The 14,553-nt window shown below is 43.6% G+C and overlaps 1 protein-coding gene across 1 annotated transcript; it reads left to right on the forward strand.

Moving 5' to 3' along the window:
• The first annotated feature begins 2,488 nt into the window (after nt 1-2,488).
• LOC123131741 (WAT1-related protein At5g64700) lies at nt 2,489-7,656 on the forward strand. The gene is made up of 7 exons (XM_044551415.1): nt 2,489-2,599; nt 2,673-2,740; nt 3,608-3,671; nt 3,810-4,971; nt 5,107-6,075; nt 6,181-6,243; nt 6,387-7,656. Exons 5-7 carry the CDS (start codon nt 5,894-5,896, stop codon nt 7,285-7,287), a joined length of 1,146 nt encoding a protein of 381 aa, XP_044407350.1. The 5' UTR covers nt 2,489-2,599; nt 2,673-2,740; nt 3,608-3,671; nt 3,810-4,971; nt 5,107-5,893; the 3' UTR covers nt 7,288-7,656.
• Nucleotides 7,657-14,553: the final 6,897 nt, after the last annotated feature.

Consider the following 14,553-nt stretch of genomic DNA (forward strand, 5'->3'; position numbering starts at 1 on the left):
CAAAATGGAAGAAGAATAGGCGTGTGGTTAAGCAAAAGTTTGCTAGTGCAATGAGACTCGCATCGATCATGTGCAGTGATGATTCCAGTATGCTCCTTGTACATAAAAAGAGTGTGGTTTAGTTTGTGAAGATGATTATTAGCCAAACAGAATGCAACAACATTGTTCTGGTCCCATCGGTTTTGTGACTTCACATTCATTGCATTAGTTTCATAAAATATTTGTAATAGGAATAAAATTTTGTTGACTTACACAAAAATTTTGGTATAACATCCGAGTGGGAAATCAATCGCCACCAATATGTTTTGGATTTTACACACGTATAACTTCTTATAATAAATAGTAGGACACGTTCCTGTATTTTTTTAATAAAAGCAAGAAATGTTTGTTGTTGCTCCACTATGCTTTGACTGCTTTGTCCTGCTTTGATAACAATATTTTGTGTATGGTTCCTCATAAGGCAGATGAGTGATTCACATAAGAACATCATCACTCACTGTTGAAATAAACGGCACCCACCGTAGAAAGAAATGGCCACAATATTTGGCATGTGAAGTTCAGAAGAGGAATAGTCACACTGACTCACACAGTACGTGCATTCACTGGCCATCTATAGTAACTAGTTTGACGTGCATCAGTCATGTGTAGTTGCTAGAGGGAGAATGGCCAGGTGTTGGAGCAGAGAGCAAAAATGATGAGGACAATGGGTGTCTCCGGTGGTCCGATGGTGCGACATCCGAGGAATGAGATGCATTGGGAATTCGATTCGGAGAAACAATCAGGGTTCATGTGTAGAGTCATGCTCTAGAGGTAGAATGAGCGTGTACACCGGCTCCATGCATTTGAGTTGGTGCGACTTGTTCTAGAGAGTGTCGAGTTAGAGATTCTCTACATGTGGCGGTTTATGACTTCAACCAAGTATATTCCTGGTGAGCGGTGCCTTGCTCGCTCTTTCCTCCGGGTGCACATCACACAGACGTTCTGCCAAAGAGCATAAATGTTGAAGGAGTCCTTGAAAACTGTCCAACATGCATACCTCTTTATCTAACCCTTCCATGGGATACACTACAGCAAAATCTCTCTCGCCAAGAAGCTGACTCCTTTGCCCAGCGAGGAGCCCTTTAATGTCGCTCCTCCTGTTGTCACATCCCCAGTCTCCATGCGGCCACGCCGTACTAAACTTCCACTTCCACGCAGCAATCCCATCTAATGAAACGATGCAACCAGCCTGTCCCCGTTTGGCCAAATTTGGTGTTTTGACTTCCACTTCCACTTCAAATTTCTTCGCCATACTCCGTCCATGGACGCCGAACATCTTTCTCAGGATGGCCCACCAGCAACCACTCCCATATCCAAATAAAGAGGATCCAGAAAAATCCACACATGTCGAACTTCTCTTTCATCCTTTGCGTTGCACCGTCTGGCTACAAACAACAATTGATGATCAGATACACAATTTAAAGCAGCATACATACGTTTCTAAACGAATATTGAGATATTTTTGTTACCGAACGGTATAGGTACGCGAGTCTGGCAGACCTTTAGTTGTACATGGCATCCCAGTCAGTCAGAAAGTCGAAATACATTCATAGGTCAGTATCCCCCTGGCATCCCAGTCAGTCAGGAAGTCGAGATACGTTCTGTGGATCGGCATCTTTCGGGCATATGCACCGGTTGTTCTGGATCCAAACGATTGGTACACTGATTGTTCGGTTGTCCTTCATGGGAGGGTAGTCGCCGATGAGAGCGATAACGCTCTCCTGCCAGTTGTGCCTCTCCTATCATCCAGATTCATCGATGGAGTATCATCATGCGCATTTAGATTCATCGATGGACCACATGAGAAGACATCGAAGATCAACACACTGTCCCACTGGGCATTGTTAATTCATCTTCCTCGCTCGGAGATGTACGTAAGCCCCCGCGAACGCATTTAGATACATTGCCGTCTGTCCTAAGGAATATGGTAATTGTAGTGTAGCTACATCTTGTGGATTCGCTGTTGCTTGTCAACAATTTACCCTACAATTCAAGACAGTATTTTAGGCAGGGAAAGGCATCTTTGGCTCTTTGCACTCAACGGTAATAATGGTATAATTGCATACTTGTATCCCAAGATGAAAGTGCAAAAGTCACCGCGCCTCCGCGAACGATTTCCTGCGTAATTTTTCCTGTTAACATTCAATCTGCTCTTTGCGAAACAAACACCAGACCATGTCTTCCATGAGTACAGGTTGTAGAAGTATTTTTTATCCGCAATCACACAATTTTTTTTTTGAGAAACAAATCACACGAAGTAAGGTTTACATGGATATTCATAAAAAAAAGGTTTACGTTTTTTTTGAGGGGTAAAAAAAAAGGTTTACGTGGATAGATGGGCTTTGGATTGGGGACTCCGCTGTTTTATTCTTAAATAGAAATTGACAGTGGGCCGGGCTTGTCCAGGCCAGGATTATAGGGTAGGCCTCACTGCACGCCTGCAGTTTGCTCCGCTCTGTCGTCCCTCCGCGGTCTCTCTCCACTGCAGTGGGAGGACGGAGGAGCGGCGGCGCCGCCGACCTCAATCGGCTCCGTCGGCGGCAGCCACCCTCGAATCGAGGTCAGTCCGCCCCTTCTCCTTCATCTCCTTCTCCATCTCCTACTGATATATTTTCCTTTCTCTTTTCCCCTAGCTCGTCGGCGGCGGTGTCCGATCGGAACAACCTGCCGCCATCTCCATCTGCACCGGATCACCGGCCAGGTAATGGCCGCCCTCCTCCCTCCCGCCGGCCCCCGCGCTGGTCACGGGCCACTCCAGGATCCGAACCAATCTCCCTTCTCCTCTCCATAATTCCCTTCTCAGTTCCCCCCTTTTCGTAGTTCCTCATCTCAATTTCGTCATATCCGCCTGTCATTAAGTTTGTTGCAGATTGATTATAAGTAAGACCAGATGTGGATTTGAAATCGGCAATATCTTCCACATTGCCTTGTGTTGTAGCACTACACTTCCTCTCGGTCAACAATTGATGCCTACTACTATCTTTTTATTTGTCGTTTGAGTTGCAGAACCGTCAAGCTGAGACAAGAAAAGTAGGAACTAAAGTTACATGCATGCCTAATCTGCATATAGGTATAGGCCAATTCTCTTGTGTTTATGTGTAATATGAGGGAAATTATCAGTGGACCAGTCTAATATGGGGGAAATGATTAAAGGCAAGGTAATACGGGACAAAAGATAAATAGATCAATCTAATATGTGGAAATTGATCAATAGACCAAATGTAATATTGGGGCAAACGATTAATAGATACTCCCTCCGTCCGGAAATACTTGTCCTTGAAACGGTTGTAACTAGACTTATTCTAGTTATAGATACATCCATTCTATCCATTTTTTAGGACAAGTATTTTCGGACGGAGGGAGTGCAAAGTAATATGGCAAATGATCAAGTGTCCAAGTAATAAGTGTTAATATATGATCACAGCCACTGAAGATTTGAGGTCGGGTCACCCCTTCTCCTTCCTCTCCTACTCCATCTCCTTGTAATTTTTTTGATTTCTCTTCTTTCCGAGTGAAAAACTTAGCTTGATTCCCACTCATAAGCCTTAACGTTTCATTGTTTCGACAGCTGAGAGAAAGAGACGAGAGGTTGCTCTGACAGATAGGATGGATCCTGCGGAGATTGCCCAAGGGTAGGAGCTCTAGTTTCTCCCTTCATTTTGTGTATATTGGGCTGGTCTGCCAGATGTATGTAAAATTGTATATGAGTCCGCGTTGATTGAAAAATCGGCCCACTGATTCGATTTCTTGTGGTTTTTGCTGCATTTCAGGGTTGATGGCAGGCCCGAGTGTTCTTGACACCAACTGACCCTGTGTCCAAGGTGCTCAATGATGATGACCTCCTAATCGAGATCCTCCTCCGCCTCACTCCGAAGCCATCCTCCCTCCGCAACGCCTCCCTCGTCTACAAGCGATGGCGCCGCATCCTCTTCGACCCTCAATTCCTCGGGCGCTTCCGCAAGCACCATTGGAAGCTCCTCGGCTTCTTCTACCAACAATTTAATGAAGCCCCCAACTTCACTCCAATTTCGGACCAGTTGGACCTCATTGCAGCAGCGTTGCCGGAGAACCTGTTTCATCCTTATTCTGGAGGAGGTGTCTTCCTTGGCTGCCGCGATGGCATCGCCCTCGTCCTCCACCGTGCGCGCCATGAAGCCATCATTTGGGAACCCACCACCGGGGGCAAAAACCACTTGGCTTTTCCACCAGCCGTGAGTGATGGCTTCGAAACCTCTGTTATGAGCGCGGCGGTGATGTGCTCTGCCCGCGACGTTCATCAGCACTTGCACAATGAGAACTGCTTGAGCACATTCAAACTGGTACTGGTGTGCCAGGAAGATTTCGCTAACCAAACAAAGGTATCTGTTTGCCTCTACGACTCCAAGTCTAATACATGGGGCGATATTATATCCATAACGGATACATGCAAGATTGCTAATGTGGCAAGGCCCAGTGTCATGGTTGGGAATGCACTTTACTGGTTGCTCTCTGGAGCAAACATCCTTGAGTTTGATTTTGAAAGGCGGACCCTTGTTGTGATTGAGAAGCCGACAACATATGCCCATGTTACTGGTTCTAGCGTCGACATGTGCTTTCAGATCTTACGAGGAGAAGATAATTGCCCTGGCCTTGTGGTTCTTTCAAAGTTAAAACTGAGCATTGAGTTATGGGGGAGGAAGTCAAACGGTGATGGTATTGTCTCATGGGTGCTGCAGAAATGTGTTCAACTGGACGAGCTCTTTTCAAGACCCGCGCGCAGGAAAAATGTCATCCTGTTGGCGGGGTATGATGAGGACACAAATGCGATATTTCTGTCTTCGGATTCTCATGATTTCATCCTCCAGCTCGAGTCGGTGCAGTTCAGATATATTGGAAGGAGAGAATGCACACACTTCAGAATGTATTATCCGTATACAAATTTCTACATTGCAGGTAATACCTCGTTGAGTAATTTCTTCTGTTGAATTCATTACATCACTTATGGTACATGTTTGATGTGATATCATTGGTGTGCTTCAAGGTCAGCAAGATATTTGGAGTAATTGAGTTTTTCTGTTTCTTTGTTAGAATGGTCATGTTAGGGCAATGCAAGTCGACGGGGGTTCCATTTCCATTCCTTGGCCAATACCCTTATGAGAGCTTAAACTATATCATTATTTATTGAAATAGACTGAATCTATATCAGAAGTATAATAGAAGTTATTGATGCTTGCTAATCACTATGTGTGTAAATGAAATGCTGTCATTTTTTTGCTTGTATCGATCTAAATGGATCGATGCATACTCTACCGAGATATCAAGTGCAAGGTGCTGTGTAAAGTGTATGAGTTGACAGGAAATGAGCCACGCATCTATATTATCTGTCAATTTAGGATGATCTGGCCTCCCGGATTTCCCGCACTCAATGATGATTCTGCAAGGTTTGCCTTTTGTCTCTGGTTGATGCGGCAATGGATAGGAGAAGTTAGAACGACAGGGGATAGCCTTCGAACCGTGATCCTCAAGATATGATGCCTTGGATTGTTAATCATTAGTGTTTCCTTAATGTTTGTATACAACGAATCAACTTCAATGTCTGTATGTTGAAGTATGTTATCTCTCACGTGGATTTCAATTATGAATATATGACAATACATTTTTCCTGCCCTTATGAAAAGTGGAAAGTGCAACTTAGCTAAAAACATGTAGGGTACTTGGGTGATGTTCATCTTGCCTTCTTATATGACCAGTTATTATGATTTAGTGGTGAACGAACATGAGCATAGGTGCATTCCCGGTTGAGCTTTGATTATATAAGGCATACTCATCAGTGAGAAGTGAATACTTGTCGATCAGTCGGGAGAAGAAGCTAGGCATGTCGACGGATGCAGGGAAGAAGGTGTACGTTGTTGCAATGGTGATTCGGGTGATCTACACCGGCATGTACATCGTCTCCAAGGCGGCCTTCGACGGCGGCATGAATACCTTTGTGTTCATCTTCTACCGCCAGGCAGCCGCCAGTCTTCTCTTGCTACCCCTCGCCATCTTCCTTGAAAGGTAATTAACTAACTAATTAGTTACTTAGTTACTCGATCAAGACATAACTAGCTGATCGATCCCTCTTAATATGAGTCGTATCCATGAATGTCAATGATTTTGCAGGAGAAACACGTCACCTATGTCACTGTGGTTGTTCACCAAGATATTCATGTATGCTTTACTCGGGTAAGAGTAAGAGCACGACACCATTAACATTGCCCTTTGGATTCGTCGTTTGTTTTTTGCTTAAATGGACCGAGGAAGTGATCGATCATATATAGGAGTACATGCGTACGTGTAACAGTAACAAGTATTGCACACGTACGCAGGAACACGGTGAGCATGAACCTGCACAACATGAGCCTCAAGTACACCTCCGCGACGGTGGCTTCAGCCACGAGCAACTCCATCCCCGTCTTCACCTTCCTCTTCGCCGTCCTCCTACATTTCGAAGCCATCAAGCTCCGCACCGCCTCGGGTAAAGCAAAGCTCGCCGGCGTCGCGCTCTGTGTCGCCGGGGTCCTTGTCATCGCCCTCTACGCCGGCCCGCCACTGAACCCCCTCAACCACCACCGCGCCTTCGCCGCCGCCATGGCCGGCGGGAAGCAAGGGGATTGGATGAAAGGCACGTTCCTGATGCTCCTGGCCAACCTGACGTGGTCGCTCTGGATCGTCCTCCAAGCGCGCCTCCTCACCGAGTACCCCAATAAGTTGCTAGCCACGACACTGCAATGCCTGCTCAGCACGGCACAGTCGCTCGCCCTGGCGGCTGCGGTGACCGCTTTCGGGAAGGACATGTCCGTCGTGTGGAGGCTACGGCTGGATGTGGGGCTCGTCGCCTTGGCCTACTCCGGGTTCGTGGTGACGGGGGTGTCTTTCTACCTGCAGGCGTGGTGCATCGAGAGGCGAGGCCCCGTGTTTCTGGCCATGACTAATCCGGTAGGGCTCGTGCTCACCATGTTCTGCTCCTCCTTCTTCCTCGGTGAGGTCGTTCACCTTGGCAGCGTCCTTGGCGGGGCGCTGCTGGTCGCCGGGCTGTACAGCGTGCTCTTGGGGAAGAGCAAGGAGCAGCAACAGCCACCGCCACCGCCACCGCCACCTAGTCTAGCATCTGCATCAGCAGCATCCACCGTGAAACAAGGATGCTGCAGTAGTAACGCTCGTAATGGTGACAAGGAGGATAAGATAAAGTTGGAGGAGAAGAATATCAAGATGGCTTCACAGGTGTAGCTGCGAAATACAGGGTTCTCTTACGGGCATGCATCAAGCAGGTCGGCCACGAGGAGTTGTTAGTTTGACAGAGACTCTTGACTCTTGAGTGAAATGTATAATAGTTCACCCATCTGAGCACAAGCAATGTATTATTGGAAACTTTATTAACGAACATCTAGTAACAAACTAACGAACGACCTACGTTCTGCCCCTTTAATTAGGAGTAGCTAGAGAAGATCTTTGTGGTTTAGTGTGGGTAAGAGAACTCACAAAACAGATACATGCTATGTAACGAGAATTTTGTGTAGCTCAACAACAAGGGACGTGGAGTTTGTGTGCACCAGCACAAATGGACTCCATATCTGGACAGTTCGTTGTAGTGGTGGGATCTGTGCGATATTATCTTGTGCCTCTATACAGAGCAGCAGATTTTAACTTTTAGTGGAATCTTTGACTTCTAGATTTTCTTGTTATTATTCACTGGCACCTCGGAATGCATAAGCGCACGGTACATCGAGTCTACTGTGTAAGACCCTGATGTTGTGAGTTTCCAGTGAAACACATCCCAACCTTGTGTCAGATTAATCGAATCTAGACGGGATAAAATATTATGCCATGACAAAAGTCGGGGGCCAATCAAATCCCGCCTGAGGCGGGGATGAACTAAGCACTTGCACAATAGTATTACTCTTATCGCGAGCAATGACGTATAAGACTGGGTATTGCTCTCGGAGACTGGCATTGCCTAGCCATATACTTAGTAAATCGTTTTACTAGCTTGTTACCGAGGATTGTGTATGGCTAACCATCTTGCACAAAAAGTATTTAGTCCGGAAAGCTACGTCTCAAGCAAGTTGGAAGCCTGGGGATCACATTTTTGGGCATGACCCTTGGCGGCAAAGACAGATCGTTTTCATTTTCGTTCGTTCATGGTCGAGGATAATTCCGATATTTTCTTCTGGGGGAGAAGTTATTGGGAAACTCTACTATCTGGAACACTATCCAACATCATACTAAATTGCTTGGAATAAGGATGATACTATTGTGCAAGTTCTAAGCTCCTCCGCATCGGATATATCTTTTTGGTAGGATTTTCATGGCCGCCGTCTTCTGCCATGGCACAATCTTCTAGTCCATTTGGATTCGATGCACCTGAAGCAAGGACGGGATGAACCTAAAGCGAAATGGGTCTTTCACAGTCGACACAATGTATAAGGCGCTTTTGCACTTGGAGACTCGAGTGGAAAATATAGATCACTAATGTTAAGATTTTTATGTGGTACCATCGTTGTGCAGTTGTACTAACAAAGGAGAACCTCATGCACCATAATTGGTTGGAAAGCCAGAAGTATTGTTTTTGTGCTCATGATGAGACAAACTAATTCTCTTCTTCTAGTGTAATTTTCACGCGTTCAACATTGTAAACCATTGAAATAGCATCCAATTTGTATCCATCAATTTGCGACTATATATGGTCACTGGCTCGATGGTATAGCTAACAAGTTTAGTACACTAATAAGGGTGGGAGCGTTTCTCTTATTATCACTAGTAGAAAAATGGTCAAATGTGAAGCACATTAGTGCCGTTTGTAACAGAACCGACACTAATATGATCAATAGTACCGGTTCATGGCGGCGATCAATAGTACCGGTTCATGGCGAACCTTTAGTACCGGTTCATGCCACGAACCGGTACTAAAGAGCCTGTGGCAGCCTGCGGTCAGGCTATGGCCCCACCATCATCATTTAGTGCTGATTCGTATCACGAACCGGTACTAATGAGGTTATGGCAAGCTGTTTTTAGTCCCACCTCGCTCCCCTAACAAGGTTTTTACCACCTTCAATATGTTACTTCTCAAACTATCACAAACACTTGGTCTTCATTGAACTCTATGTGTAGAATTTGTGGCCGCAATATGAGTCTTCACCGGTTTACAAACGTTGAGGACTCATATTGACAATTCAGATTGTACACAAAAAGATCACTGATCATCAAAGTATTTTTGATGTATAAGATCATATTGACAATTCAGACTGTAAAGTAATATAAGATCATTATCTAAATGCGCTTATATTTTTTGCGTTCCGTATGCACCATTCAAAGCGACATCATCAATTTCACCCACATAGCATGGCACTGAAATTGAAAAGCACTACAAATGAACTCTGAAAAAGTCGAAACTTGGCATAGCATGTGCAGAAAAGTACAGAGGGTTACGGAAAAAACTGGATGCACTTCGTTTACAAACTGGACAATCTCTTTCGAAGTATCCGGGTTTCTGACGAAAACTCATCTGTTACAAAGGCATTTCATTTTTTTAAAACTTATTACAACTCTAGACTTTTTGTGCATTCAGTATGCACCATTCAAAGCGACGTCATCAACTTTCAACAATTTCTGCCTTCATTTGCTATTTTTCATGCATTTAATGATTTGTTTTGAGCTAAATGACCCTGAAATTGAACAGCACTACAAAATGAGACACATTAGTCCCGGTTTGAATTTGAGCCGGCACTAATGTGTCTATTAGTGTCGGTTCCAACGGCTAGGCGGGAGGAGCTCTTTAGTACCGGTTCGTGGCGAACCTTTAGCACCGGTTCGCGCCACGAACTGGTACTAATGAGGTTGTGTCAGGTCAGGCTGGGCCCGACGAGCATCTTTAGTACTGGTTCATGGCATGAACCAGTACTAGAGTTTCTTAGCAAGCTGTTTTTAGTCCCACCTCGCGAAGAGAGAGGCACTAGGAGTGGTTTATAAGCCCTGAGTGCAAAGACGATGAAGAAGAGGCTCAATGCTCACCTGCACGTTGCTTAGCTTCAAACCTTAAGAAATAGGGTAGACTGCACGGAGCTATGTGTAGTGCAATTTACAATATTCCGAAAGGCTTGAAGCTAATTAACGAGCATTGCACCTCTTTTTTATTTTTAATAACTTATTACAACCCCGGACTTCTTCTTGTACGGCAAAAACTGGATGCACTTCGTGTACAAACTAGACAATCTCTTTCAAAGTATCAGGGTCGGTTTCGGACGAAAACTCATGTGTTACACTGGCACTTCATTTTTTTAAACTTATTATAACTCCAGACTTTTTATGCATTCAGTATGCACCATTCAAAGCCACGCCATCAACTTTCAACCATCAACTTGGCATGGTATATAAAAATAAATGAATAGAAGAAAATAAATAAAGCAGAAAAGAAAAAAGAAGAAAAGAAAAAAACTATAGCAGAAAAGAAAAAACTATATAAAAAAACTACTCAGAAATAAATAGAAGAAAATAAATATAGCAAGAAAGAAAAAACTATATAAAAAACTACTTAGAAATAAATAGAAAAAATAAAGCAGAAAAGAAAAAAAACTATATATAAACAATTTGGGGCGCTGCCCTATGGGCCTGCTAGACCACGGGCGTGCAATTTTAGGCCCACAAGGCCCAGCAGGCTCACAGGGTAGCGCGCCGTAGTTAGGCCCAGAAGCCTGCTTTATAGAGGAGTTCAAAAGGGCAACCGCGGCTGGGTTTATAAACCAGTGCGGCTGCCCTTCGCCCAGCGAGGTGGGACTAAACTTTGTGCAGCAGCGCACCACCTTTAGTACCGGTTCGTGGCTCCAACCGGTACTAAAGGGTGGTCTTTAGTACCGGTTGGAGCCACCAACCGGTACTAATGGCCTACTCTTCCCGCCTCTTGGCCTGGCCAAAGTTGGCCTTTAGTACCGGTTGGTGGCTCCAACCGGTACGAAAGGCCTCTCCTATATATACAACACTTACGAAAATTTTCAGTTAGTTCTTGTTCGTCTTCGTCGTCGCCCCCACCCCGCCACGTATCGTGCCCCGTCCCCATCCCCGTCGCCGTCGTGGCGCCCCGGCCGTCCCCGTCCCCGTCGTCACGCGCGCCCCGGCCGTCCCCGTCCCCATCATCGTGCGCCCCGGCCGTCCCCGTCCCCGTCGTCGCGCGCCCCGATCGACCCCATCGTCGCGCGCCCCGGCCGTCCCCGTCGTCGAGGTCGCCGCCCCCGTCGCGCCGTCCCCGTTGTCGCCGTCTCGTGCCGCCGCCCCCGCTGGTACGTACACACACCCATACACACACACACACACACACACACACACACACACACTTTTTTTTACTTATTTTCTGTTTTTTGTTTTTAGATTAATACATGTCAAATTGTTAATTAGATGAATTACCTAGATAAGAATGTTAGATTAATGTCGAATGTTAGATATGAATTAGATAGAAAAGCTAAATATTAATGTCAATTGTTAGATGAATTAGCTAGATATTAATTAGGTATATGAGATTTGAACTAGTTGAATTAATATAACTAGTTTATTTTTAGTAAATGCTTAGTTGAATTAGTTGAATTAATAGAACTAGTTGAATTAGTTGAAATAATAGAACTAGTAATGTTTCACCTATATATAGAACTTAACTAGCTAGATGTTAATGTTAATGATTTTTATGTTTTTTTAATTTTTTATATATTTTTAGTTTATATAAATGTTAGATGAATTAGATAGAAATATATGTTAGATATTAATGTCAAATGTTAGATGAATATTAGAATTAGCTAGATATTAATTAATGTTAGATAGTAAGTGTTTAATATTTCACCTATATGAACATAGGAAATATCGTCTGATGATAAAAAAGATTTCATTATGTGCGAACACTGTGAAGACCAACACGGCCTGTGCGACAGAAATTTCCTTGTTGATAATAGGTGCTTTAGCATCAAGCTGGATGAGACATTCGAAGTGTATACAGTAAGTCACAACGGCAAGTATTTTTTCATAATAAAGCATGACTTATACCTCAGTTGCTTCAACTTATAATTTTAAATTTTCACTATTCTACTAGCGCATCCCCTGCCATGCAAGAATTTTTGTTTTGGATAAGATAGGTTTCAGTGCGAGGAATGGTATGGAGGTAAAGAGAGTTTACTTGAAGACCGAGCATGGATATAGTTTCAACGTCAAATTATACAATGCAGACACATACACCCATTTTGAATGCAAAACTTGGCAAGCACTATGCAAGACTTATGCATTTGAGCCTGATATGGTTATCACCTTTGATATTCGTCCGGAAAATGATATTGAAGGTAATAGAGACATCTGGGTCGATGTGCAGACGCCTCCAGTTCTACCATTATGTGAGTTTTTCTCAACCATGTTTATGTCTTTGATATTTTTTATTCAAAAATAGTTGACAACTAATTTCTATTGTCAGCTTATTTCGGTTCAAGCAAACATGTCTAGCGCTTGGTAGACAGGACCTACTACTGTCCCGGGGCTGAACTAAACTGCGAGGAGATAAGTCATTATGTTTCATGGCTTGAAGATCTTAATACTGTCAAGAAAATTTTTCTTCCCGCACTTAGAAATGTTAGTACTCAAAACGTGGGACCAATAGTGATCGTATTGAACTACGGTCACATCTATAATGGAAAGATGATAAGATTTTTACTATTTGTCCTTAGTGCATCTTTTGCATACATTATTTTTGAAGGTAAACTTTCATTGCTAAGTATATTAATTACTATACGATGTTCTTCAACAGGGACTCCCGATGACAGTTGTGCCTCAGTGGATCGAGACAAAAGGTCGCATATCAATGGTTAGCTTACAACCAAGATATCCTACATTGCACATGAGTGCATTCAGGATTTCTGAAAGCGATGAATGCTTAACAGTGAAAGATTGGAGCAAAATTGTTAACGATCCCAGAGAAGTACTAGGGGGCAGCAAGGAGAAGCGCATCCCACGATTAGGAGACAGATTCATCTGCATGCTCCAGTATGATGAATCAGGAGAGCTATACATGTTCTATGCTATTTTACCTGAGAGGGAGCAGCAGGAGTGATTTAGCTAGTTCATGCTCTTAGTACTTGTCCTCTCATGTTCGTATTCTTCGTCCTGAACTTGATCTCAAAGAGTGATTTGCTTGTTATGAACGCCTATAATATCATGACCATGTTGAACTCGATGATATCTTTGCTTCTGGTACAAGTGAATGTTTCTTCTTTAAGCTAGTGTTGGTGGTGATTAGATATCGGTAATGACTGATGATTAAATAGTGGTAATGACGACTACGATGATTTTTAGCTAGCTAGTATACTGTTGTTGGTGATGATATGATGCAAGAGTTTATATATTAATATGTCATGATGGTGATGATGATGATGATGAGTTATTATATATATCATTTATGAAAGAAACCGCAAATTAGTTTGAACTGGATGGATCCTAGGTAAGTGATCAAGTATATGCCATATCCATATTACTTGATCACCTAAGTGATCAAGTAATATGGATATATGGCATATACTTGATCACTCAGCCTGCTAGGATCCACATGCATCCAGTCAAAACTAATCTACGGTACTTTCACCTAATGATTTAACAACTCATTATAACGTAAAACAATCCTAAATTAAATTGAAAACACAAATTTAGAGGAAAAATAAAAAATAAAACCAAAACCCACAAACATTTAGTACCGGTTGGTGTTACCAACCGATACTAATGATCTACCGCATCCGTGGCCTAGCTCGTGCCACGTGGTGGCACTTTAGCGCCGGTTCGTGCCGAACCGGTACTAAAGGGGGGGGGGGCTTTAGTGCCCACCCTTTAGTGCCGGTTATGGAACCGGCACTAAAGGCCTTTACGAACCGGGACTAAAGCCCGGTTCTGCACTAGTGTATGCTCGCTTTTGCTATGTTAAAATGATATATTTTTAATAGTAAAACTTCATCTCCCTTATACACTAGTAGAAAAAGGGTCAAACGTGAAGCACATTAGTGCCGGTTTGAATTTGAGCCGGCACTAATTGTACCATTAGTGCCGGTTCGAACGGGTATGCATTAATGCCAGTTCGTGTTGAACCTTTAGTACCGGTTCGTGCCACGAACCGGTACTAAAGGGATGATGGCAGGCTGGCGTCAGGCCGGGGCCCCACGATCACCTTTAGTACCGGTTCGTGTCACAACCGGTACTAAAGGGATAACCTTTAGTACCGGTTTGTGACACAAACCGGCACTATAGGGCAATTTTCAAACTCTACCCCCACCCGCCCGTGTGTCGCCATTTCAGTTCTGAAAAAATCAAAAGAAAATGATAAAAACTTCAAAATATAAAATCCTTCGAGATGTAGTTATATTACTACATCTACTAGTTAGGAAAATTTGAAAACTTAAATTTGGACATGTTTTGCAAAAAGTGTAGGGAAAATGTAAAACGGCTATAACTTTTGCATACGATGTCGGAAAAAACGTATAATATATC

The sequence above is a fragment of the Triticum aestivum genome, chromosome 6A (genome assembly GCF_018294505.1).
Source record: "Triticum aestivum cultivar Chinese Spring chromosome 6A, IWGSC CS RefSeq v2.1, whole genome shotgun sequence".
Lineage (NCBI taxonomy): Eukaryota > Viridiplantae > Streptophyta > Magnoliopsida > Poales > Poaceae > Triticum > Triticum aestivum.

Coding starts and splice junctions, on each gene's coding strand:
- LOC123131741 (XM_044551415.1), top strand. CDS start 5,894: ATGTCGACGGATGCAGGGAAGAAGGTGTACGTTGTTGCAATGGTGATT. Junction 6,076..6,180: donor CTCGCCATCTTCCTTGAAAG/GTAATTAACTAA, acceptor ATGATTTTGCAG/GAGAAACACGTCACCTATGT. Junction 6,244..6,386: donor TTCATGTATGCTTTACTCGG/GTAAGAGTAAGA, acceptor ACACGTACGCAG/GAACACGGTGAGCATGAACC.